At 43.8% G+C, this 26,629-nt stretch overlaps 1 protein-coding gene and 1 long non-coding RNA gene across 5 annotated transcripts in view; one reads left to right on the top strand and one right to left on the bottom strand.

The window, feature by feature from the left end:
* Positions 1 to 10,601, bottom strand: part of LOC114011265 (uncharacterized) — a 16,276-nt gene extending 5,675 nt beyond the window's left edge. The window contains exons 1-3 of one of the 2 annotated variants that reach the window (XR_008746474.1): positions 10,520 to 10,601; positions 4,024 to 4,125; positions 181 to 3,263 (exon numbers count right to left, since the gene is read on the bottom strand). This is a non-coding gene — a long non-coding RNA (uncharacterized LOC114011265). Of the gene's footprint in view, positions 1 to 180; positions 3,264 to 4,023; positions 4,126 to 10,424 lie in introns of both variants that reach the window. The other variant, XR_003553102.2, reaches the window with a different exon arrangement.
* Positions 10,378 to 26,629, top strand: NIPAL3 (NIPA like domain containing 3). 3 transcript variants are annotated; one of them, XM_055799699.1, is made up of 13 exons: positions 10,378 to 10,445; positions 12,301 to 12,701; positions 14,518 to 14,586; positions 14,685 to 14,856; positions 14,971 to 15,030; positions 15,742 to 15,887; positions 16,689 to 16,785; positions 18,108 to 18,243; positions 18,921 to 19,009; positions 20,384 to 20,447; positions 21,508 to 21,602; positions 22,274 to 22,469; positions 25,067 to 26,629. In XM_055799699.1, the coding sequence occupies exons 2-13, from the start codon at positions 12,603 to 12,605 to the stop codon at positions 25,107 to 25,109; spliced, it is 1,266 nt and encodes a 421-aa protein (XP_055655674.1). In that variant the 5' UTR covers positions 10,378 to 10,445; positions 12,301 to 12,602; the 3' UTR covers positions 25,110 to 26,629. The 3 variants fall into 3 exon arrangements, with proteins under 3 accessions (XP_055655674.1, XP_055655675.1, XP_055655673.1); XM_055799700.1 differs by lacking the exon at positions 10,378 to 10,445 and adding an exon at positions 10,830 to 11,192 and having other exon boundaries at positions 15,766 to 15,887; XM_055799698.1 differs by lacking the exon at positions 10,378 to 10,445 and adding an exon at positions 10,830 to 11,192.

The raw sequence follows: 26,629 nt of genomic DNA, 5'->3' as shown, positions 1-26,629 counted from the left end.
GCAGAAATCCATAGAGGTCTGTTTCACAAAAAGGGCTTGTGGATGCCTTTGAATTGACTTTACCTGTGGGTAATTACCAACAAAGGAAAACCCACATGTAAAATTCAGTTGTCTCCGTTGTGAGTGATTCTAATGATACAGCTGTAGGCAGTATTAGGGCCAAAATCTGGGAGTGCTTACCAATTGTAGGCAGGTCCCTTTGTGGCCCAGCATGCAAAGGTTGCATTTACACAGACGCCGAGGACTTGAAACTCTTGCAGAAAATGTGGCTTTGTGTATTTAGTTGCTGTCTCCAGACTCCTCCAACGTCAGCTCTAAGTGTCTGGTTTGTTCAAGTCACCAGCTGAGCACAGAATTTGAGGCGGCGCTGCCAGGATGCCAAAGGGGCATCTGCATGGCAGAGCCTGGAAAGTGCTACAGAGAAAAGGACATGTGGTTGTGGCTGTTGCCACTGGGACTGCGGGGTGGGCTGATGGCTCTGAGCTAAGGATGACTCAAAGAATCTGTGTTTCAGTTCGTTCAAGCCTGCAGATAACAGCTGGAGTGTTTGTGCCCTCCTGCAGCTTGCAGCAAGCTCGGTGTGCTGCTAGCGGTCCCCGAGATAATTAACTTGGACAGAGGTGCCAAAAATCCCTGGGGGAGCAAGTCACGCTGCTCTTATGGAGCACTCGGATACCTGCTGCAGCCACTGCCCTGGTGCACACTACAGCTCTTTTAAAAATATACATAGAAACACATTTCATCTGCTGCTCCTAAGGAGTCTCACGCTCAAAGTGAGAACTGCTGTCCTTGCAGAGTCAAAAAAACTATGGTGCCAAAGGTTATACGAGTTACCCAAAGTCACAGAATAGATCACAGTGAAATGGGACAAAGGGAAAGGTTCTTCAGCTTTCCAGGATGAAGATTTACCCCCTGGAACATGCTCTGGGATTTAAGGCTTTTTATTATTGTCTGCTGAAATTGACTTTTTCTAATTGGGCTGTAGCTAGAGAAAACATCTAATGGTCGAGGCTAATTCAGTGATCTAAGTGGAAGAGGCCAGTGCAAGCACAAGAGTGGGGGGAGGTAGCAGGAAGACACTTGCACTAAAGATTTAAGCACAAAAAGACTGATGCTTTTTCCCTTGCTTTTTGTTATGTTTCCTATAGTAAGCTGGTAAAATGCCTACAACAGTCACAAGGTTTAACTGGCTTTATTTTAACGTAGGGTTTGGTCCCAGAGCTGAAGATGGCTTTAAGGACAGCTTGGGACCCTGTTTTCTTGTTTCTTGCTCAATTTTTTTTCTCCAGTATTCATCAGTTTTCTGCTGTCAGTGCTTCAAAAGCAAATCCTCCAGTTACTAGACAAAAGTCTCTAGTAACTTTTTGCTTGAGCGAGAACACTTTGCCCACGTAAAGACTGCAGGATCTGTCCACCTTTTTCTTCTCAGATGTCTCTTTGTCTATAGCCATAAATTATCAGACATTGCCATCTTTTAAATAGATAGTTTCCTGTTCTGCTTCTTGTAGGTTAGATATTATCTCCTACAGTAAATCATGAGTCAGTGATTAATTCAAGAAGGCCGTTCCCAGAAGCAAATTCTTACAATGTTAAAATTAATATGATGTGAATCCATTATAGTATGATATAGAAAATAATTATGGCCTGCAAACTAGTTTAATCAACTTGGAACATGCTGGGGCAGATACTCAGTTGGAGTGAGTCATTATAAGAAAGTTCACAGTCGTAGCATACAGGTTGTGTGAGCGAACACAATTACCCCATGTCAGCTGAGTCTCGGTAACTCTGTATGTGTGCTCTTTGCACACCCAAATTGTGAGGTAAGATATGTTTGTTTAAAACACCTTTGCTAATGTTTAAACTGTATCAAATTACTAAAAAAGCATGAATTGCTTCAAGAACATGCATGCAGCCAGTTGTCTCAGCTGATGAGTGGCAGTTTATTAAACTTATTAAATTGTGTCATCTTCATTCTGTCTTCAACTGCTACGCAAAGTCATCAAATATTATAAAGAGTCGATGTGCTGTGCCTCACCAAGCAGTGGTTGTAGCTGGCTTTAAAGCGTGGTTTAAAAGGGGACAGCTCACTAGGAAATGGCTGCAATGCAGACACGCTGTGCAGAAAAAGAGAAAAACTCTCTCTGAAGAGTAACAAAACAATCCAAAAGTAATTGAGTATAGCAAGGCACCATTGAAGGGACAGAAAAGAGCCATTAGCAGTGCGTATATTATTGTAAGTGATCTGATAATTGTTAATAACACTCCATATTTTCTTAACACCTTTCACATCTCAAAGCATTCTGAATTCCTGTGGACTAACGCTTACAACACCCCAGCGAGGCCTGGTCACAGTGGCATGGGTGGGGAGCAGCTGGCACAGAACAGTTAAGTGCCTTACCCAAGGGTGAATCAGCAGGAGGTTCAGGAACTGAACCTGCAGGCTGGGTCCTTGGCTGATACAGCCTGGCACAGCTCCACAGCGAGGGCAAGGGCACAACCAGGTACAGTTGTGCACGGGAAGACCGGATTCCCAGTGCTGAGGCTGAACCTCGAAACCCAGTACCTGTTAAAGAGGTAACATCCGCCTACCTTGAGCCTCTTGGCAGAAGTTCCCTCTAACCAACCAACACGGGTCAGATTTCTGGGATGAAAACTCATGGGATGCTGTGGGGTCTTTCAGTATCACAGCCTGTGACACGGCAAGGACAGGGGTTGCTGCTCTCCCAGGGTAAGGGCTGTGTTCGTCCTCCCATGGCACTGAAAAGTAACTGCCTGGTGTGCACTCCAAGTTCATGGCAGCTTGGGGGACAGCTGCACCACAGCAGATCGTGCAGAAATACCTGAGCCAGCTTCATGCTTGCTCCGTTAGACACTGGTGCCAAACTGCCCACAGTGGCACAGACTCCAAACCGGTAAGGCACAGGGCAAGGACCTGGTGCAAAGGTCTGGGCTGTTGCAGGTGCCCTGAAGCTGCACCCAAAGTAGGTAGGTGACACCTAGTTCTAGCGTTTTCTGGAACATCAAATATCACAAGTGTTATACACTAGCTGTGACCCCTCTGACCTTGTCCTCTCTTTACAAATCTACTTATAAGTTATGGATTGGGTGCCGGAGCAAGGATTTTCTTAATCATCCTAGCAATGGGTTGTTGAAACGTGCCACGGTTTCCCTTGCTAAAGTTGATTGGGCTGAAAATGTGGCAAGATCTTGTAGGCGTTTGCAGCTGGATAGTTGGAGATTTTCTTGCATGCAGTGCATGGAACCTGGAAACAGAGGAAGTAAGGAAACTGTCAGTACCTGAGCTGGGAAGAAACTGGGAAGTAACCGAGGCCTGGAATTTACCAAATGTAATTTTTAAGGACAGATCACCTTTTGCATTTTAAAATCATCTGAAACTGCTGGACAGAACTGATGTTCTATGAGATGAAATAGGGGCAAGGGTGACTTCTACAGGTACTATGTTTCATTGTTTTCTTCTTTTTTTGGGGAGATGCTCATCAGCTTCCAAAAGAAACCTTAAGGACAACCTTTACAACTTTTGTTAGAGAGAACAGACCCTGAAATTATTCACTTTAGCTACGAATTTCAGATACTTTAGTACAATATTCTAAATTAAAAGCGTGTGTGTGTATGGATCTTTCTTTACGCTTTGGTAAGGCAACAACAGCTCTACCAATTTTGCTTGAAAAGGCTCATGCAAATTTAAAAAGGACCACCTCTGGGGGAGACTGAGCAAAGGAAATTTCAGCCCCAGAAGAAATGTAAAAGATAAGAGCACATGAAAAAGCAGCTTAGAATAGCTGTTGGACTTCCACCTTAATGATAACTGTCTGACAATGAAAATCATTTTCAGTCTTGGCTGGATTTTAGAAACATCCCCAATACAATACTAAATAGGTATTGCAGACATAGTCAACAGAGCCAGTTAAAGACCAGACACGTAGTCCACTGAAGCCAACACAAAAGCACTAGGTGACTTTAGCAGCTTTGGAAATCAGTCTGAAATAAAATGCTTCCTCTTACCCACGAAGGGAAGTATTCAGTTCCTTTCTTTGACAATGAGGTGCTGTTGATCTCTGCGGACTGATGGGTGACACTACAGAATCCTGGACCTCGGTTTTCATTCTAGCAAGAGAAATATTACACGTGTTGACCAAGCTGCATCAGTTACCTCTCTCCCAGGGCAAAGGCAATGAGACACAGGCAGAGGCTTACACTGACGCTAACGGGGCAGCTCCTTTCCCCAGTACATCCCTGCTCTTCATCTTTCTGAGCACAGACCAAAACATACCAGTTCTTTTAGGAATAACTCTGAAAACAGTGATGCTGCAACAGAGCAATTGTCCAAACAGGCCAAATGTGTCCATAGGTGGCTAAACAACTTTTAAACCTTGCTTACAATTGGTCTTACTGGCCCTTAGGGCTGCCAGTTCCACAAATGAACTACTGTTAATGGGTTTTGTTTTATTTGTATATCTGTTGCTGCAAACAGCTTTCATGGCAAATTGCCATCCCCGTTAAACAAATGGAGAATTAACATTGTACATTTACTTCCTTCTTTCAAGTTTAGATTTATTGGGTTTTGGGGATTATTGGGAGAAGCTCACTATTTCATTTTTCTTAATTATCTCACATACATTTCAAGCCATCTTATCTGCCTTCTCTCTGAATTCAACATCTTCAGTGTTTTCAGTCTTTAATGGCACTGTAATGATGATATCTCCTATTTCTAAACTGAGTCTGTTTATGCTGTAGCCTTTTTTTAGAGTTAAGGTGGCCAGAACTAAACATAACATTCCAGCTGAAGGTGTACCAGCAGCCGAGATGATGGTGTTATTGTACTTCCTGTATCATTCTCCAAGTCATCACTTGCACCTCCGAATTTTATGCTTTAATTGCAATTGTGCATTGAGGTAGGTATCTTCATTGTTTCAAAATTATAATCTTTTAATGCAAGTCTCCTGTTGCATGGAAAACTGAGTATTTCTAAGTATGAGGAAGATCAAATTTCTCTACTGTCTGCATGGCAATTTGTATAGACTGGGAGCCACAGCAAATCTGAAATCTCACCTGTAAGATCTGAGTTGGACCTAATTAATTCAGCGTGTGGGCAGAATGCATTATTTGCAGTCACCACACCTTCCCTGACTCTGTTCTCTTTCTGGGCTTTTCAAAAAGAGGACTGGGCAGGATTCTATTTATAGAGCCAAATCAAAACCTGCCTGTGTCATACACGATCCTTCAGCTTTTCAGATGTGGTCCCATGAAGTCCTGAATGCCGTTGGTCACATGCCCTACCTCTGCCAATCCCAGGGAAAAAAAAGCAGGACATGCAAGGTCTGGGACCATACAAAGATGAAAGAAATAGCTTTGTACTAACATAAATGTGAAATTATTTCAGCATGTAGGATGGAAAGAGCTGAAGTTCCTGATCTTTAAGAGCATTCTACCACGATGTGAACTTCATTAATTGTCTTGTCTGCCAGTTACAAATGGAAAATATTCTGGAAGCGCCTGGAATCAACTTAGTTCCTGTTCTGATGACTTCAGAGTTGGATACTGACAGTGATCAGACACCCCCAAAAGAACAGGACGTGCATAACAGTGAGGGAAAGAGAATAGAGGTGCATGGGGTTGAAGAGCAAGGCAATGTGCAGTCAAGAGGACAAAAGAAAATACTTTGGGGTATTATTCCACTCATGCAAAGGCATAGGACTGAATGAAGGGATTTGACTGTGTAGAAGCTTTTGCAGGATCAGAAAGGAGCAGGAAAGATGCAAGGTTAAAAGTGGAGTAGTGGAAGCCTGCATAGGACAAGTACAGGGTTGGTTAAAAACCACCACCCAGACAGGACCTGTGCTGATGCCCACACAGCCGCGGCAACCCTGGAATGACTCGCTCCTCCTTAAGAAACCACCAGAAACAGCAGGGGGAAGAATGGAGGCTCTTGCTCTGCTTGGTCTTGCAAAAGAGTAGACTGAAGGGAAGAATAGCTGGGAGTGGGCAGGCAGTGTTGTCTACTGGAAAAGATGCTGTTGATTTATAGTGAGATCATGGGCGAATCACTTCACCCGTCTGTTTTTCTACCACAGCTGAGCTGTTTCTTGCTACATGTATGGACAAGTGTAATAGTGCTACTACAGTGCTAAAAATAATAAAACCCAAATATGTGCCGCTTCCATTTAATAAACTGGAAGAGCACTGCAAGGAATCAGATCCCAGGTCTCCAGTTCTCACTATTTGTACACATAATCCTTGCAAAATTGGCTTGCCTCATAAAAATGCCACCTGAGTTATAAAGCAGATGGTCACAAATAATCTTTTCCACATATTTTTCTTTGTAGGAAAAAGCTTTGGGACAAAACAAAATTTGAGGTGTGTGATGCAACTCTGGGAATTTCAGCAGGGCTGCTCTGACTTACGCTGCGTTTCAGTTTAGCCCCTGTGTGTGATACTCCTAGGATGCCAAACGTACAGAACATTTCTGAAGATGTGGTTTGAGGGCTTGTCCACATGGCGCAGCTATTTTTTATCAACTCCCAGAACTAGAACAGACACTGTGCTGCCCTGGCCTTCAGCTTGCACCTCCACGTGGCCCTGCCATGTGGAAGCCCTGCCACATGCTTGAGGCTCTCCACCCTGGGCTGCGTGGACCAGAGGGTTGTGCTGAGGAAAGCAAGATCGGTCCCATTTGCTAGAACTGGCTATTAAAATTGCAGCAGGTTTCCAAAGCAGCTGATAAAAAACTGCATCTGCAAGCTCCATTCCCTGGTGTTGCCCAGGCTTGGCTTCTCTTGCTGACCAGCCTGCTGAGGCTTGGATGGAATCCCGTGCTCAGCCCTGCCCCATAAAGGGGAGTTACTACTCTGGCAGCACATTCTTGATTAGTGCCTTCCAGGATAGCACGTGTCAGGGAAACATCTACAGAGCCCTTCTCCCGTCCAGCGCATCCAGCTCAGGGTTTGGCATGCCCGTCATCACTTCAGTGTTGTTGAAAGTAATTGGAGATTAGACATCTACACGCCCTTGGAAGTTCACCTGCTAAAGTGACTGCACACCTCTGTGCCCTCTGAGTGCTTTGAGTTGTATTCTGGTAATAGAAGGGGGCACGGTGCTGCGAGGAAAGTCCATCGGCAACACCCCGTGAACGCCAGTGTTCTGGTACCCAGAGGGATCTGTGAAGACAGGAGAAGAGCTACGAAAGTGGGTCAGCTCACCTGTTAGGTATTCTAGGTCAGGTAGTAAGAAGCAAATAAGCTCTTTACGTTGCCTAAATTACAAGTGGATAAACTTCATGTACTGGCATTTACTGACTACCCGGCTAAAGGAATGTGCTTCAAAATGGCTTGTGCTGAAGAGGACAGAGTCAAGTGCTTTTGGGGAGGAAACTAAGTCAGCAGCCCCCAAACAGCCTCGTGTTAATGGACCTAATGCTTCCCCTCCCCTCCCCAGTACAGTAACTTTTCTCTAGGGATAAATCTTAAGAAAGAATCAGCCAAGCCCTTGTGTAGCTTGTGGTTTGGCTTTCTGCCCACTCTGCCCTTCAAGCAGGAAATTCTCAAAGGGAAGGGACTGCTTTGTGAAGCTACCTTAAGACTCTGCCTCTTCTCTTTTAGTCAGAACTTAGCATCAGGTCATCTGGAACTCCTGGAAGCTGACCAGGCAGACTGATGGCGCCTACAGAAGGTATTTAAGCAACGTCTCTACCTTGATCATTTTCCCTCATCTTTTGTCCTTTACGTCCTTGATTGCTGTTATTCAGTCCTGAGATAATGCACTCCTGATATCACCGAGATGGGAGAGACAAGCAAGGAGGAAGAGATCAAAGGAAGGAGAAGAAAGAGAAGATGCCAAAGGCAGAACAAGAAAGAAGATGCCAAATACTTCCTGATTTCCCTACTTTACATACCCGGTACACAAAGTTTCAGAAATTCTTAATATACTTAATTTTCAGAGTTCTGGGGTTACCACGTAGTCACCAGACAGTAGGAGCCTGTCAGCAGGGGCCATGGGCACCCTCGCTCCACCAGCAGAGGAAGCAGCTTGAAAGCTGGATCCAGAAAGCCCAGGAGGCCCTTGGCACCTGTGAGCATTGGCTGCACTTGAAAAGAAACCCGGCAGAGTGCAGGCTGGGAAAACAGTATGGTTTTAAAATATCTTTCTGCTCCCCTCTGCTGGCCAGATAACAGATGTACCGATGTAATTCCCACAGACCAGGGAAGGATCCGGGTGAAGAACAGCAAAAGATAGGAGGGGTTATCCTGTGCTGTCACTACACAAGCGTTAACTCCACTGATTTCTTTGTATTTGGTCCTGAATTTCAGCGGAATTGCAACACACATCTGTGTGTCCTGGAGAGCTCAAGGTTGGAAATGGGAGCAGGGCTGAAGCCAGGTGGGTGAGAGATGGGCAGATGGTCCAGATGAGGGTGCTGTTACGTGGAGTAATTTCAAGGTTTAAAGCAATAATATTGCATTTACCGTTTTCCTCATCCTGTTATCGGTTGTGATTACAAAGTGAATTTAACAACCTTGATCTCAACTTAGTTGCTATCCTTGTTACAAAACTGGATCATTAAGAGTTACAAAAAATTCAGAACAAAGACATAAACGTCAAACATTTTTGTCACTCGGTTACACTGAAATCTCTTTGACTAAGAATTAAATCCCTTTTTTCCTGAGTTTGTCGTTACTTTCCTATGGTGTTTGTAAGGACTGGAGGAAATCTTGAAACCTAAAAGGAACAGCCAATGATAATAAAATTCTGAATATGGAGATACAGAAAACATGTAACTACAATGCCAGTTTTCATTTTAAATAGGTTGTGTAAGTTAAAGGCAAAACTAACATTAATGCAGTATTCAAGTCAAGAAATCAGCAGTTATTTCTGCATTTAATTTCCCTTTTTTATTTAAGAAGCAAAGGGGGAAAAAAAGCCCTTCGAAGCACTGTGTTTGATGAATGGGCTTTAAGGGTGACTCAGTGCTGTTAAATCATTTTGCAGATTGCCCTCATTTACTAAGTCAGGCATCTTAACCACTCGCTTCACAACTGGCAACTCACAGAGAGGGGCTGACTATCTCTAAACTGAAAATCTGAGGAAAGATGCTGAGCACCCCAGCTCCTGCAGAACTCAGACACTATGCTGCCTGGTGTCACCCAAGAAGTGCTGCGCTTTGCAGGCCTGGAATCAAAGGCCTTGTCTCGGCAGCATCCTTGATTGCCAAGAGACAGTGAGGTGGAAGCTACTATAAGTTTTCAAATTGCATAATCTCTCACAGACACAATAAAACCACGGATATTTCATCTAATTAAGCTCTGGTGTTATTACTACCGGTCACAGGGCTGCACCGGCAATAGTGCTACATTTGGAAAGTTTAAATGTTAGCTCCATGAAAATTTAAGCGTGCTTCTTACCAAGTACAGGTCTTAAGCTGAGCTCTGCAATTAGGGGGAAGGTTAGTGCAGGGAAGAGGTCTGAAGTAATTGCTAGTGACAGGCCTCTTACAGGGGTGGTGTCCAGGCCAAGGAGTTGGTTAGTGCCACAAGGGAGCCAACAGCAAACTTTCCACTGTCTTGCACAGCAACAGGGATATGGTTTGATAGCGTTCCTTATTCCCTTGTGCTGGTTTGTCCCCAAGGACATAAATTCTGGACCTGCAACACCTCTAACTGGCTGTGGGTATAAAGTTTCACTTGCCACTTCCTCATCACTTATTAATGAATCCTTGCCATGCTCTGAAAGGGAAACCTTTGTATGGTTGGGGTTTTCCTTCTTCAGCTGTGAAATGACTGTTGCAAGTCCTGTTCCCATTCACTACGTGGCACCAAGTGATGATCTTCTGCTGGATGCATCATGCTCCAGAACACCCGTGAGCACCCGCGGCAAGGCAGCTAGCCACCTCACAGCACCACTGCGCACCCAACGTAACAACCTTGGGTGGCACTATTTTGTAAACGTTTCTAAAACCAACCACGCAGAACTGTTAATGTGCGGCGGCAAGGCAGAGGCTGAAGGACTGGGTTGGTTTGCTTACAGGAAGGCAGCGAAACAGCCATAACCGTTGTTGCTTTCCCTTCTGTGAGCTGCCGCGGCCCTGCTCACTGCAGGGGTCCTGCCCGCCCACAGGGCGCGGCCTCAGGGTGCGGCGGGGGCTGCCTCAGGGGGCCGAGACCTCAGGGGGCGGCGGGAGGCGGGTGTTGCCTCAGGGGGCCGAGGAGGCTTCAGGGGGCGGCGGGAGGCGGGTGTTGCCTCAGGGGACCGAGGAGGTCGGCGGGAGGCGCCTGAGGGAGGTCCTGCCATAGCGCTACAAGCAAATAACGCCACGGCCCCACCCCGCCCAGGTGAAGTGGCGCGGTGCATGCCGGGAACGGCGTCAGCCCTTCCCGGGAGGTAGCGCGGTGCAGGCTGGGAATGATGGGTACCTGACAGCGGGAGGCGGTGCGGTGAGCGCACGGCGTACACCCCCCCCGCCCCGCCCCTCCCTTCCCCGGTGAGGTGGCACGGTGCATGCCGGTACCGCTGCGTCTCGGGGCTCTCCGGCCTTCACCGGTACCGGCGGCTGAGGGAACGCGTACACCTGGTTGCCAAGACAATGGCGGGCCTAGCTCTCCTCCAATCACAGCGCCTGTTACTTCGGGTGGTCCGGCAGATGCCCAATCACAGGCGAGCTCTCAGAGCCGTTGTGCGCGCTGTTGGACATGCGCGGCTAGTTAAGGTGGCTCGAGGGAGCGCGGATGCGCATGCGCCTTAAGTAGGCCCTGGCAGCTAGGTGGTGCCACCACCGCCCCTAAGGCGGGCAGCAGGGGAGGCCGTGCCGGGTGGAGGTGTGGTGCCACGGTTGTCCTGAGAGCCCTGAGCCGGGGAGTCCTTCCTCCTCCCCTCAGGACCGGGAGGGGCCTGGCCGACGGCAAGGCGCTGCCACAGCCCGGGCGAGCGGCGGAACCCGGCTCCTTCCCTAGCCCGCCCCCTCGGAGCCCGGCGCCGCGCTAGGGTTCACCCCATAGGCTGGGCCAGGCCCGATAGCCGCCCGACAGCCAATCGCCGCTGTTTGCTGGGGCCCGGCCCCGGACTGACAGGGCTGGCAGCGAATGGGAGGGGCCGGGCAGGGACGGACGGCATCTGGGCCGGGGACCGAAGTTGGGGTCGGAGGGCCTGGCCATGGGGGCAGGGCGGCGGCCCTGAGGGAGCAGGTGAGTGCGCGGGGCCGCCGCCCCCCAGGCGCTGCGGGTTTTCGGTGGGTCTTGGTGGGGAACCCGGGCTCCGCTGTGGGTCTCGGCTGGGGAGGGCGGCGTGACCCGGAGGGGCGTCGGGGGGCTGCTCTGCTCGAGTGGGCTGCCCTCACGGCGGGAGAGGCCTTTGCCCCCAGCTCTCCTCACAGCGGGGTGGTTTTGCCCTTTCGTAGCTCGGTTGTGCTGCCCCTGTCCCCCCCGCGCTCCCCAGCACGCCGTGGGACACCCCCTGAGTTACAGCGATCCCCCCTTGCAGGCCCGTGTTGGCCGAGAGAGCCATCAGTTCGCGGCCTGGGCACGGGGTGGGCCTTGCTACCTCAGAATGTGACCACAGGCCACTTGTCCGGGGTCTAGGGGATGCTCAGCCAGTTCAGGTAGCCCTTGAGTGGACTGAGAAGGATGGGCTGCTTGTGAGGATCACGCCCCTACAATGGCTATACACCAGCATCCCCCTGTTTAGAAAGGGCCTTCACATCACAAGGTGATGCTGATGCTCCTTAAGCCTTTGGTGTAAGGAGCCATCATGGTGTGCAGGGACTACAGATGGGCTTGCTGCGTGCGGTGCTTCCCAGACACCTATAATGAGTTTAGCCTCCACGCTTTGCTCACGAAGTTACACTGAAATGACCTCTGTTAGCATGAAGAACTGCACTGTCTTGTCCCCAGCACATGGGGATGGTGTGACTAATGTAATGCTGCGTCCTGAACAAACAACAGAGGTAACACAGGCAGTAGAGAAATGAAAAGCAGGGCTTGGAGGGCTCCAGAGACTTTTTGATAAGAGCTTTCCAAATGGCAAGGCCTGATGTTAAATGCCAGCTGCATATGTCACCCTTGGGACCAAGCCAGTTTGCAAGTTCTTTTAAAGCAAGGTCTGTGCGTGTTTCTGTACTAGAGACTTTGTCAGAAGGCATTTAAAATCTGCTTTCCCTGCTGATATGTGCAGTTGTTAATTTAATCCCAGGGAATTTTCTGTGGCCTATCCTTCAGCAGGATTTCATTACAGGTTTTGGACCATCAAGTTCATTTGACTTATTCTCTATTTTTTTTGTTTGCTTGTTTTTCTTAGTGCCACTTTGGAGAAATATAACCTTGCTGCCCCACTGACTGGCTGGAAGTATTGGCTCCTCTACACCTCTCCCTACCCTATTTCAGTGTAGCTTGGTGGGGGAAGAAAAGCAGCAGACGGGCCGCAAAGAAATTTTTTTGTGCTTTACTGAACTAATTGTGGCTTGTCCAAGAAAACAGGATGGCTGGGAAGAAGTGGTACCAAGTTACAGACAAGGCGGTTCCAGCAGGGTCCAAGTCTCTTCTGTAAAGAGAAGTTACAGTATCAAAACAGCTGAAAAGTAAACATTCCAATCAACCAAAATGGAAGGAGGCAACAGTCCAAATCTGCAACTTCAGCAGCTCCCATTGGCCACAGCAGCAGTTTCAGTGCAGCCACACACTGACTCCTTTTCTTACAAGGTCAGATTTCTACCCTGGTCTTATCCCTGGGGGTCCTAACTATCCAAGTTAACCAATAATGCAACTGTATTGTGTTTATTTTTTTTTTTTAGAAAGTGTACTGCCTTTGTATTCAGCCATGCCCGGAGGCCCCAGTATATTATATGCTGTGTAGATAAGCAATGAGAGAAATTCTGTGTCTTGAAGAGCTAGAAAAAGTGAAGAAAGGGCTGGCAGTTAAAAGCTGTGGATGTCTGAGGGTGGTTAGGTGCAATAAATTCTGCTAGGTGCCTTTTCAGACTAACCCATACATTAGTAATGGTGATCAGATGTTCTGGTCTGCTGTAGATTCAAGTGCTTGAATTTCAGGTGGGTCAACCCATAGCCAATGCCGAGCCTGCAGTTGAGATGGGATGTGCTGCTGTAGTCCTTCCTTATTCTCCAGCTGGGAACAGATCTGCTCCCAAATCAATTTCTTCTGAATCCCTGATTCTGAAAGTGCTCAGAAATTCGCAGCAAGAAGGGCTTTTTTTTTCACTGGAAAAAGTACTTTGCTGAGACTGCAGTCCTTTTATAGGTGCACTGTAAAAGTTGACCTGACTGATGTTGGCTTGCAGGCTTTCAGAGTCCAGAAGCTGATCCCAAACCTGCGCTGCATTTGGGGGCTTTTCAGCTGTGGCACCATCTGCTCCGTGTCCTCTAAACTGACGTCCAGTTGCTGAACCAGTAAACTGTGGCTGAGCTTCTCTGCCGACATCTGTAATCACCCAGTGATGTTTTTCTGCCAACTTTACTTGTAGGAAGATCTCTCAGGTGCTTTTGAAAGAAGCCACTTGAGTGAATCTTATTTTCATACATCCCAATAAAAGAGATTTTTGCTCCACTGATAAGAACTTGAAATCTTAAAGTTCCTGCCTTACTGTGTATAAGAAAATCATAAATAGTATATTTACTGTTAAGGGAGGAATACGAATGTGAGCTCAGTTATCCCAAATCAATCAAAGTAAGTACTAGACTTGGAGGCCAGCACCAAAATGAAAAGTGCTAATGACATCTAATGAGATTTACACAGTTGTTAAAGAACACAAACAATAAATGGCCTCGCTTAGCCTTAGGCTCTTCTGTTTACTCCTAATGTACTTTTCCTTTGTGACTCAGACTGCTTTACATTCTTTTTTATTTCAAATTCTGTCTTTAGACCGTGAGAATTATCACGTTGCTGGGCATGCTAATGTAGAAGGGGTTGAGAGCTTGCTAGGAGCTGCTACCAGTTGCCCATTATTTTGGAATAACTGGTTCATACAGAAAGCAGCATAAAATCTGTGATAATTGGGTTGCCTCATTAAATGGCCTAAACTACCTACTGAACCAGCAGATGATATAAGTGGAGAAGAGCAGAATAGCTCTTAAGATGTGAGCTGCAGAATGCAGAGGTCCCTGATCCATACTCTGCTGAATTTCAGGGCAACAAACATCCTCACAGAGTTTTTCAAAGGGAGAAATGAGTGAATGGGTTGTTGTGTTTTGCTTTATCTTCTTCCCCTCTGAGAAACTGCAAAGAATGCATATGTATGCACACTCATTTAAGTCTCTTGTAGAAAGTATCTGTTAAGGAAAGGTTGTCTTTCACCTGAGTTTCACAGATTTGGAACATAGCCACAGGGAACTTACCTGAATTGCCCTAGATCAGGTAGAAAGGGAGGAAGGTAAACAGAGATTTTACTGACGGGTGACCTTGGAACCGTTTGCCCTCATCCAGACTGTGCAAAAAGCTCCAGCTTCCTTCAGGGTCTGGTGGCTAAATTTAATACTGGTGTGTTGACTTTTGTTTTTACAGGAGAACTTGATTGGTGCGTTACTAGCTATTTTTGGGCATCTTGTTATCAGTATTGCACTCAACCTCCAGGTGAGTATCATGAAGCAGATATTCACCCTGCCTTAGGCATCCTGCATTAAAAAGCATTGAGCATGCCAAAGCTGCCCTGCCTTTATTTTCTTTTCTAGAAATACAGCCACATCCGGCTGGCAGGTTCCAAAGACCCCCGAGCCTACTTCAAAACCAAGACGTGGTGGTGTGGACTGTTTCTGCTGGTGCTGGGAGAACTGGGAGTGTTTTCCTCCTACGCCTTTGCTCCTCTTTCACTGATTGTGCCACTCAGTGCAGTGTCTGTTATAGGTAAGGGGGAGAGAGACAACAGCTGTACAAGCCTGCGTGCGTTCCTGTGTGAGATTGCTGATCATTAGCCTGATGCATAACTCACTGTTTCTCTCTCCTTTTTTTTTTTTATAGCCAGTGCAATCATAGGAATTATATTTATTAAAGAAAAATGGAAGCCCAAGGATTTTTTGAGTAAGTTCCACAGTTCCTTTTCATTTATCCTCTTTGTTTACAAGCCATTCAACACGCAGCACAGCCCCTCAAGAATCATAATTAGAGGGATGACAAGATCTCCATTAACTATAGTACCTCTTTGCAGAAATGCGTCATCTTATCCACTGTTTGTTAAAAAAGGATTGCTTTGTTTTTTTCTGACTTGTGCCAAATCACCTAAATCTCACAGATTTTAGAAATACATGGGAATGGTGTTTGTTTGCAGGATTTGCGAATTATGGTTCTCTAGGCTGAAGCTGCAGCGTAGGGCCTTGACTCTGCAGTAGTGTAGGCACAACTGAGTCGGCTGGATTTCATACATGCACAAGTGTTTGTGGAACTGAGGCATGAATTCTTGTATTTCTTAGAAAACAGGCTGTGGGCATTGCCAGGCAGGATAAGCCCCAGATTACAGGTCTTGTAGTTCCTGTTTGTTTAGCAGATACTACCTGGTATGAGCTTTTTTTTCCTCACCTCCCAGCATGCGCATTGCCTAGGTTTTTTTTGGTTATAATATTTTGAAAGTGGGGCATGAAGGGCAGAGGAATGAGTCATCCAGAGGAATGTGCATGATGTCATTAATGATCATTGTGCATGTGCAATGTTAATTCCGTGCATCCACACTAACCCACTAACTTTGTCCTCTCTTTTTTTTTTTTTTTTTTCTTGTTTGTCCTTTGGTTGCCGAAGGGCGCTATGTTTTGTCCTTTGTAGGCTGTGGTTTGGCAATTGTTGGAACTTACCTGCTGATAACATTTGGACCTAATAGTCATGAGAAGATGACAGGAGAAAATATCACTAGGCATTTAGTGAGCTGGCCATTTCTGTTGTACATGGTAAGATGGCCCATAAAATATGGGACTGTTTTCTGCTATATGCCTGACTGAGAGTTTAATTTCAAGCATTATTTTTCCTTATGGTTACTACCAAATATTCCTTGGACTTGCTAATGAACCTATGCCATCTTTTCCTGGTGTCAGTTCCACATTGCACATAGACACATGCATGCACAATTTGGAACTCTCCCATTCTGTCTCTGATTGATTCTGTTAGGACTTCAATATGTTTTAACTGAAAAGTTTTAGAGCAGCTTGTTCTCTCCTGACCTGTCAGCTTCAGCCTGTAGCAGTAGTACTGATGGCAGCTGAGAGCAACTGCTCCGGAGGTGTCTGAATACTGTGCTTGCATCTGGGCTTTTTCTTGACTGACTTTCTCTGGAGCCATCAATCAATCATTGAAAAATCTAATGAAATCTCTCATTTTTTAATGGAGATAAGTTGGGACATTAAATAAGATGTGTGCTCCAGGGATCACTTACAGAACCTCATTACAGAAAGAAGGCTGAGACCTCTGATGTGAATATTCAGTCAGGATTATTTGATGATCTGCTTCACCATGAATATAATGTCCCATGTTTTATAGTGTCCCATGTTTCCTGTTCTGCAAGAAGCTATTGAATATCTCATCTAATTAGAATTTAAGATCATGTTAAATTTCATCTATAATTGTGTGGGATCCTCGTGTCGTTTGATTTGCCCTTTTATGTAATTCTAATGTTTGACTGGCTCAATGTTTCTGTTTACTGCAAACCCCATATAGCCTGCATTTTTTTATATTCTCTTTTCTGTCTTTCTTAGCTTGTGGAGATCATCGTATTCTGCCTGCTACTATATTTTTACAAGGAGAAAAATGCAAACTACATTGTAGTTATTCTCCTGCTGGTAGCTTTGCTAGGTAAGTTGATATAAACTTGTAAGATCTTCTAACTCTGGCTTATAACAGTAAACTACAGTAAACCACAGCATCTATGGCATATAGGGAATTATATTCATCTAATTAAAATCATAAAATGCACTAGTCTGCTCCAGAAAACTACTACACATTAGATGAAGCTAATATCTTGCAGTGAAGTTTAGGATCTTTGCAAGTGACTGTTGAACAATTAAGACTTATTTCCCATAAGGATGAATAATCTGCCACATACAGAAAGTGCAAGTTATTTATTAGCGTTCTTAATTTTAATCTGTGCATGCAAAGCGTGGTATGCTATCTTATCTATTCCATGGCTAAGGAAGGCTGATGCAGTGGATGAAAGAGAAGACTTGATCTACAAGAATCTTACTGTCTCTGGGAATATTTGCTGTGTGGCTAAAGAAATGATCACTACCCTGCCATGCCAGTCTGTCCCTACTTAAATTGGGAGAACTTCTGGCCTTGGGGTCACGTGATGCTTTTGATAGCCTCATAGCCTACAGTGGGATCTTACAGTGACTTTGGAAAAGCCAGGATTTCTCTTGTACCTTTTTCCATATAAGTCTGGTTTTTTTAATAAACTGTGATCAGTTTAATCTTTAGAAAGAGTAAATAATAGCAAGGCAGTGACGCAGTCTGACATGCTGTTGAATCTATGTTGCAGTCCTCTATTTTTGCTATTTATGCAGCTTCAGTTAGTGCAGTCTCTTTTTTTTCTTTTTTTCTTTTTTCTTTCTCTTCTTTTTTTCTTTTAACTGTTTGGGGCTGGGTGTCAGTAACTGATGCCTCAGAGGCTGCACGAATTGCAGGCAAAGCAGCTGTCCTAATTCTGAATGGTCCTGACTTGTGCTTTCAAGAAATGGAAAGGAAATAGGCTCTTTCTGATTCTTGTTTTGAAAGCTTAGCTTTATTAACCAGGCCAATATGGCATCAGAAATTAAAATTTGTATCCTTCCATCATGTGATTGTGCAACGCTGTTTAAACACTTTAAAAAAACCAACAACCAGCCAAACAAAAAAACCAGTAAATGCTCTTAGTCCTGTAGACAAGGGAACAGTGAGACAGAAAGGTTAGGTGATTTATTGAAGGTTGCTGTGAAGTCATCGGGAATAAAACTGGTGGAGTCGGTGATAAAATAGGTAGTTTGCATCCCTTGTTTGGCCTGGCTGGCAAAAAGAGTTCAAGTTCTTGTAGATCTTGGTTTTGTCTGCAGTTACCTGTCACGTATAGAGCGAACATGCAGTGTTCCTGTCCCTCTGAGCATGTATCAGTGCTTCAGCTGAATCCTGGTAAACATTTACAGGTTCCATGACTGTTGTGACTGTGAAGGCTGTGGCAGGCATGATTGTTGTCTCGATACAAGGAAACTTACAACTCGACTACCCCATATTTTATATCATGTTGGTGTGCATGATTGCGACAGCGATCTTTCAAGCAACGTAAGATATTCACTCTCTTTTTGTCTATAATTGCGCTGGTTTTAGTGGGTCAGTAAATAATAGACACTTTGTTATCCGTTCCAAGAATGCTGATTAAATTTTAGGAGAAGAATTATCCATTTCCTTCAGTGACCTGTCCTCAAATCCATGTCACAGGAGCCTGGGATAGTGGTGGTCTTTGCTTTTCCATGTAGTGACACTGCCAGTAGTTTTAATCCCAGATTTGTACATCATTCAAGTATTTGCAAAACAATGTTAGGAATGAAATAGCAGCAAATCAAATACAGTATCTGTGCACTGGGTAAAACCAAAGTGCAGAATCAGTGTTGTTGACGATGTGTCTTTGGTTTTTTATATCTGTACTTGCCGTAACATAAAAAGCTGGTAGCGGCAGGGATGAAAAGCTATTCAAAACGTGAGTGACATTCTGGCCCTAAGGTCATGGCAGTAATTCCATTGCTTTTAGTCAGTACAGCCATAAGGCTTACTCTTCTATCATTTATATGAATTCCAAGGGATGCTCCAGGTTTAGTGAGAAAGAGAATAAATTTCTAAAATGTATGCATTGCTTTTGAAAGGTGTTTCCAAAAAGGAGACCTGTAATAGTCCCTGGTAAGTGCTGTACAGTTTGAGTATCCTTCCCAAATCAACCCCTGTTGTCTGTCATTGTATTGCAGGTTTTTAGCTCAAGCATCACAGCTGTATGACTCATCTCAGATTGCCAGCATCGGCTATATCCTGTCCACAACAGTAGCAATCACAGCAGGTAACAGTGTGTTGGTCCTTTCTAAAAGAAGGGCGAAAGATTTTGGAAAATGATCCTTGCTTATGGATGAGGGAGGTGAATACTCAGGAAGATGATGACTTGTATTTTCTTGTCATCTGTCTTCTGCAGCTGGCTTTGTTACATTTTTTCCTCCCGAAAATGTGAATCATCCCATTAGACTGCGTTAAAATGTTCTGTTAAGTTCTGTCATTTTGTTTAAAGCACATGGGTACTTACGTTTGAGACTGTATTACTCATACCATGCTAGCCTGTAAAGAGGGTGATGTATGATCTTAGAGGTGCAACTTGAATACGCAGCTTTTGTTAAAACGCATGTGATACAGTGTAGAAATGTATTTGCTTCCTCTGTACAAAGTTGTTACAATTTTCTGCCTGATAGTAGTGTTTGCATTGTATCTGGAATGCAGCTGCTCACAGCCTTTTTATAGGCACTTTTTTTTTTCTGAACAGTTTACTCCACTTTCAGCCCTTGCCCACATAGGAAAAGCTTTGTCTGCATGAACAAAGATGAGCATTTTAAACGCCTGAGTCTTCAACCCTGCCAAGCAGCCTTCTTAAGGTTTTCTTCTCCCCACTTAGACATATGAGCAAAACTGAGGAAAACAAACAAACCAACCAAACCCCCAACATTCAAGAAAGTACCCATCACTGTCAAGCCAATGCACTGTCTGTGTAAACAGTAATGCTTTTTTAGATATATAAGGGCAATAGCTTCCCCCGTAAATTACACATAGCCTTTTAATGCTCTTCGTCAGTGTCATGAGAGAGAATGGCCTACTCTTTGGTGAATGTTTATTTTCAGTTGCATTCCAAACCATACGCTGCTCTCAGATTTATCAGTTTATTTACTTTACTTCAATTAGAAATGTAAAGAGTAGAAGCCAGAATGTGTGTCCTTTTGACATCCAGGGCACCAAGGACACTTGGGATCATACAGGTTTGAGCTGTATATGCTTGTTTGGGGTCAAGAGCTTGTATCCTGTTGAGGTTAGAGAGATTTGATTTGGTTTGTCATGAGACTTCAGAAATACAGTCCAGCAATATTTCCTTCGCAATCCCCTATCCCAGTATGGAAAGATTTGTGCTAATTGCTGTGCTGCTTGCATCTGTATTAGTTACACTGGTATCGCTATTTTGGTAGTGAAATTCTAAAAGATTTGTCAATAAATTGTGTTAAAGTAGAAATCAGGCCACCTTTTCCTATTTTAAGATCATAAAAAAACCCAAAGGTGCTGACTATAAAAATAGAAATCTTACATGATTTGGTTTCTGGAGTGACTAGTGCTGGAGATGTAGCACTAATTGCTCAAGTAAGCTGGGAAGGAAGATGTAATGAATTATTTTCTTTTAAAGGAGCAACTTTTTACTTGGACTTCACCGGTGAGGATGTTCTGCATATATGTATGTTTGCGCTTGGGTAAGTGTTTAAATTTCCTTGATAGAAAACTGGAAAGTATTTCTTCATATGACTAAAATAATTTTAAAAAAAAGTATGTATGTATCTATCCACGTATGTTTTGGAGGTACATACTGTCTTGGAGAGGAGGACAAATTGAAAGCACCTTCTTTGTTAGAGCAGACAATGGCCCATAGCTCTCAGGATCTTGTCAGAATGATGATGGATGCTCTAGAGGAACCGTGTAACACTAGGTTATGCATAATTGTACAACATTAAACACTAAATCCTTTACTGACCCCACTGGAGATCAGCTTGGCTGTTGAAGCATATAGGCTGTTTTTCAAGCTACCTGCTCATGAATCTAGAAGAATTGCACAATAACTAAAAGAAGCTGCCTCTAGGGAATCTTATTTCAGGTTTTGCACTGAGCTTCACTGAACTGTGACTGGACTTCTGGAGTCCTATTTCTGAGGGCATGGGCACTCTCACAGTGAAGATATGATCAGTAAAACATTTGCTGTGTAACTCAGTATTTACTCTTAGTACAGTGTCTTGATGTGATTAGCTCTCCATAATTGGGACATTCTGAAATGCCTTTCAGATTAGTACAGAAGAAAAACAACAATTGGGAGATTAATGTTATGAACTGTCCCTTTCTCTGTCAATGTACTGTAAAGATCAAGATTAACAGTTGTTAGTTTGTTTACCTATGGGAAACCTTTCAAAGGTCAGGCTGCTAAATCCTGGAGTTTCATCAAAGAAAACCAAATTTTGATATGTTTCCTTTCCCCTTTAGTTAGTCAAAGGTAATTAATTAATGTGAAGACCGTTGCCTGCATTTTGATACAGAAAAGGTGAAATTGTTCTGATTGCTAGGTGGATTTCAATACTGTTGAAGAGGGTTATTCAGTTGGGACAGTTCCCTGTAATTCTGACTTCACAGTTCTTTCACTTTCAGTTCCGAGTAATTCTTTGTGGTGCTACAAGACAGGCACTTGGAAGAAGCAGCATGCAATATTGCTCTCTTTTTCTTTTCCCTTTTCACAGTTATCTCAGTAGATCTTCTTTTCTCTCTCAGATGCCTCATAGCATTTCTAGGTGTCTTCCTGATCACAAGAAATAGGAAGAAGTCTATCCCATTTGAACCGTACATATCAATGGATGCTATGCCAGGTAACGGTAAAAATACAGTGGTTTATCACTCTTTCTCTCTTAAATGTTAGGCTTCACAACGAAATCTCAAGCTTTAGGTTCTGCAAGTGTCTGGATATATCAGGTGGCTGTCTTGTTTTCTGGTTTTTTCTTCTCTTGTTTGTTTGTGCCATGTGAGGGGTATGTGCATGTTTTGCGTAGAGCAGAGAAGTGATGTGCCACTTAGATGCCACTTGTGCTGGGTCCTCTGACACCTAATGCCATATTTTATCAGAACAGCCTTGTCCAGTTGGCTGCTATCTGGGAAGACAAACTAGCTTTGAGTGTACACTTGGGACTGGGCTTGGTCTTCATCTAGCGGGAAGAATTGATTGTTGGGAAAGGCTGAGATATGTTGCCAGAGGGAGCAGAAATTTCTTTTGGAAAGTACAGCTAAACTCTCTGGTGAGCCGCATAAAAGATATGCAGCACTTGATAAATAACTGACTGCCATCTCTCATTCACTTGAAGCTTATTTCTCCATCAGTTGCTTTAGTGCCAAGCAGAAAAACATTATGTCTTTCATTTAACGCTCCAGGAACTGATGAGCCACATATCATGAACACTAAGTCTTTATAATTTTCTGATTTAAGAGTGCAGGAAGAATGCACTTTTGTTCTGAAGCATTTAATCTCTGTCTTTGCTCTTTTCAGGCATGCAGAACATGCACGATAAAGGGATTGCAGTTCAGCCTGACCTCAAAGCTTCTTTTTCCTACGGTGCCCTAGAGAACAATGACAACATGCCGGAAATCTATACTCCAGCTACACTGCCGATTGTGCAGGAGCAGCATGGTTCCAAAGGAGTTTCTGCTCCACCCTACAGGGTGCTGGAGCACAGCAAAAAGGAGTGAGTGACCTTTAAAGAACTGATTTGAATCGTCAGAAGTATGACCTTTATTTATTTACCCATTAAAATATAAGCAAGTGTAAAACCAACCTTGATATAGTTTAAAGCTCATCTCGAGCTTAACTTTCAGGGCTGATTATTAAAATAAACAACTCTCTAGCTGTGAACTTGAAAGCATTCATCTTAGTGAGAAGTAAATCACAGTTCTCCATTGAAGGCTGCCATCTGGAAGCATGAAATGGTGAGTGCAGCATCACGGCAGTATGAAACTGATGAGATAGCGGATGCTGTGAAAACACAGAGCCGTGGGAAGAGACGTGACTGTGCAATTTTTAGTCCTGCTGGGAGTGGGTTTATCTCCAAATAGAAGTTTTCAGGAGTTGCTCACAGAGGGAGGAAGGCAGGATTTAATCTTTCATATATAGAGACTGTGACAGATTTCCAAAAAAGTTGTAAATCCTCACGTCTCTAGCGTGACCACCAAACTACCTTAACATTGCAATAAAATGTAATTGTTTCAAGCATGAATACAGAGTGTCTTTAGAGCAGCAGAACTGGTTAGAGTAAGCAAGCTACTTTATTCCTTCAAAACATGAATCTTGGAACACTTCCTGTACAAAATTCTTTGGCAGGTGTTGAACATATGCACTGAGTATGTGAATTGTTATTATAGCACCACTGGATTATATGGCAGCTTAGAACAAGGATTATTTGTCTGTTTTCTGGTTACATAGCAGGAGCTTCAGGCTGGATTAAATGATGCAGAGGGAACACTGTATAGTACAAGAACAAGGAGAAATGAGAATAGTAACATGACTGGTATCTGGTGGGAATTTTTTGTAGTTCTTGATGAGGTCCTAATTCCATATCAGTTTTCTTCCTGGTTGAGGCAGGATTTCCAACTTTGTTTAGTGGTCTTAAATGCTTAAAGGTGTTGACATTCCTTAGTTGAAAAGCTCAGTCTAGCTGTTGTAGGCTGGGTGTCCCGTGTAGTCCCATGCTCCCCTGCCTCCTTTTTTTTTTTTTCTTTTAAAAAAGGCAAAAAAAAAGATACTAGTCTAATACTGTGAATGACCTAAGAACTAAAAAGAAGTGTGCAAAGTCCAGCACTCAGTGCGGACTGTAAGAATAATGGAGCACTGTGTACTCGTGATATTTATCTTTCCAGCTTCCAAGAGATGGCTAGAAGCTGATACGAAGGGAGAATAGAGACAAGGCGGGGCAGGGGGAACTTGTCAAGTGGAAAGGACAAAGTAGGAAGTTTACTGGCATATGCAAGTTGTACTGGCACTTTGATATCAACATCTTCTCTAAAAGCTGTTGTTTTGCTGGGAAACAGAATTTTAATTCTGCTTGGTTTGTCTTGGAGTGTATGGGTAGTGGAGTGTCTCCAGGACCTTAGAAGACTGTACTTGAAATGAATAGTACTTGTGTTCTGTGCATTTTTAAGTGGTTACTCTGATACCGAGGATTTTGGGAGGATCTTGGACTTGAAACAATGGCTTTCTGTTTTTTTTGGGGGGGTTGTTTTGTTTTTTGGCTTTTGTTTAATTGACTCATGGCCAGTTTCTGTTTCCACTACCAAAAATTCTCAAGAAAACTCCACTGAATCGTGTATAGTTATTCCAGATTCTTGTTATTGTATATGACAACAGATCTGTTCTTCTGCATGTTTGCCTTGCCAGCTATGAAAACTAATTCAATTTGGAAATACTTGAGATTGCTTTGCAGCTTAGAAAAATTATAACCTCCCACCCTGCCCCTGCAAAGAGTAGATGCCTAGTGCCTGCACGTGTACCTATATGTGAAGTTTCTTCACCAGCTTGGCATGTCTGACAATCCAGATCTTATCAATGGCATCCTGTATGCTCCAGCTTATGAAACCTCAAGAAATAACAGCTTTTCTTTTACCCTCAGTACTTTTTGTGTTTAAGTAAGATAACAATGTTAATGGGCTAATACTGCCAGAACATTAATCTTGTTGCAGTTGCAGTGACACTGATTTACTACCTTTGGCTTTGTATCCCCGGTAATCGATTGTTTGTGAATTTATGTGCAGCTTTTGTTCATTAACAATACAAAACAAAGTAGTACAGGGGAGGCTGAATGGGAAGGGTACAAGAATGCTGGCTTTTCTTATCTCTTTCCTTTTAATCAATGAGGCAATAGTTTGACCTATTAGTTCTGAAACCACAGAAACATAATGTTTTAAAACAAGCCGTGCTAAACCATGCATACATTTTACATGGCAATATTCTCTGTGTTTAATTATTACAGAAGTTGCTGTGGTATAAAATAATTATTCAGAAGGGCCTAAATGTTTTACTATTGACTTGTTGGTCCTGTGTGTAACAGAATGCAGTTTTCCCAGTTCTTAGTTTCTTGGAGGTATTTAAAAGCTGCTGCTGACTGGTGTACAAACTTGGAGCCAGTAAACAGCTGGTTTTTCTGCTAATTGCAGGACCTGACATCATGAGAGACAGGCACAGAGTGCTTTGCCGGGGGTAGAGAGCTACTCTGATGTGGAGCCCTTGCTTGCACTTCTCTTTTGGGGGCTGCTCTCTGGCCTGATTCAGTGATTATTTTTTTTTTTGCAGTAAACTGCCCAGATTCTCCACAGCCTTGCAGCCTGAGCACTGACTGACTTCTGGCCTGACCTTTCTGTTTGTCAGAGAGCCCTCAGTTGTCAGCACATGGCTGTGTTCTGCTCTGAGTGAAATTTCCTCCAGCCATAACCTGAGCTTATGTATTATTATGCTGTTTTGGCCCTTTTCTTTCAAAGACTCTAAAGGCAAGAGTCTTGCTCCAAAGTTTTATATAACCATGTTTTATTTACAGTCTGTGTGTTTAAATAGTTCTACTTAATGATGACAGCTCCCTTTACCTGCAGCGAGAGTTGCTTGTGGAAACTTCCTGACAAAGGACTCCAAGGGAGGTGATGTCTGTTTCTACAGCACATAAATCACTATTTTTGATTATGCTGTGGTGCCACATCGGTAGAGCCTGAGGTGCTCCTTGGGCTGTAGGTCTCAACTCAATGCACTGATGTTGTAAGGGTCACATTTTCCCCCTGTGTTAGGCACTGTAAGCACAGTAGAAGGACTGCCAGACTGCACCTTGCTCCTGCTTGCTGCCTGTGTTCAATACTTGAATTTTAAAATGCAGGGGGGTGTTTGTATTTTAGGCACTTCCCCCTTTCCTGCTTTTTCTCCCTAGCTTCCAAAAGATTGTATTTTCTGCTCTTCATCACAGTCTTGCAGCCGCTGCCTCTGTTGCTGAGAAGGCATGAACAGGGCCCCTAGAAGCTAAACATCTGTTTAAATATGATTGTAGGACTTCTGTGGTCTTCTAACAGGGGGAGGGTATAGCTCAGGATTGAAATAAACTCCATACCTCCCTTCTAGTTCAGAGTTTACAAGCTGAAAACAGGAAGCTATTTGTACCCTCAAGTCTATCCTTTTTACAGAATATTTGTTAGTCTGAGGTGACAATGGCCATGCCCAGGATTGCAGCAAACATTTACAGCTAAACAGCACATGAAGATGTAAAGGAGAGGAGCCCTGTGCCGCATTCTAGTCCTTGCAGCGTGAAAAATAATCTGTTGGTGTACAGCACACTTTAACATGTATGTGTCAAAATTCCAGTTTATCTAGGGCTGATCCTGAGAGAGGCAGGGCGCTGTGAAGAGCAGAGTATGCTTAGATTTCCAAATGTGCAGCATTTTTCAGCATCAAGAGCTGAAAAAGTATGCACAAAAATAAAGTGACTGCTGTCTCCTTTACTAAGCTGGTGGAATAGCTCCTCAACTCTCTTATCTCCCAGCTGCTTTATCAAATGTGAACTGACATCTATTGCCTCCACGCTGTGTGGCTTTTCAATGCACCAGAGCACTTAATATATTCTCAGTGTGTATCTTACATGTAATTTAATGCTGTGGAATACAGCTCCTGTGTTGGTTGAATGTACAAAATGATTTGCCTACAATGTTCTCTTGTTAACCCTAAAATGTGTAAATAAATCAGGCTTTACAGTATTGGATTATAAGAATAACGGCTCAATTTTTCATAAGCACTGTTGCATGTCTATTTAATTCTATTTGTCTTTTAGGTGAGACCTTTGGAAATGAAACCTAATAAAAGATTTTGGTAAAACGTACAGAA

The sequence above is a fragment of the Falco peregrinus genome, chromosome 3 (genome assembly GCF_023634155.1).
Source record: "Falco peregrinus isolate bFalPer1 chromosome 3, bFalPer1.pri, whole genome shotgun sequence".
Taxonomy (NCBI): Eukaryota; Metazoa; Chordata; class Aves; order Falconiformes; family Falconidae; genus Falco; species Falco peregrinus.
Note: the sequence above shows the minus strand (reverse complement) of the source record. Positions and strands in the feature narration are given on the sequence as shown.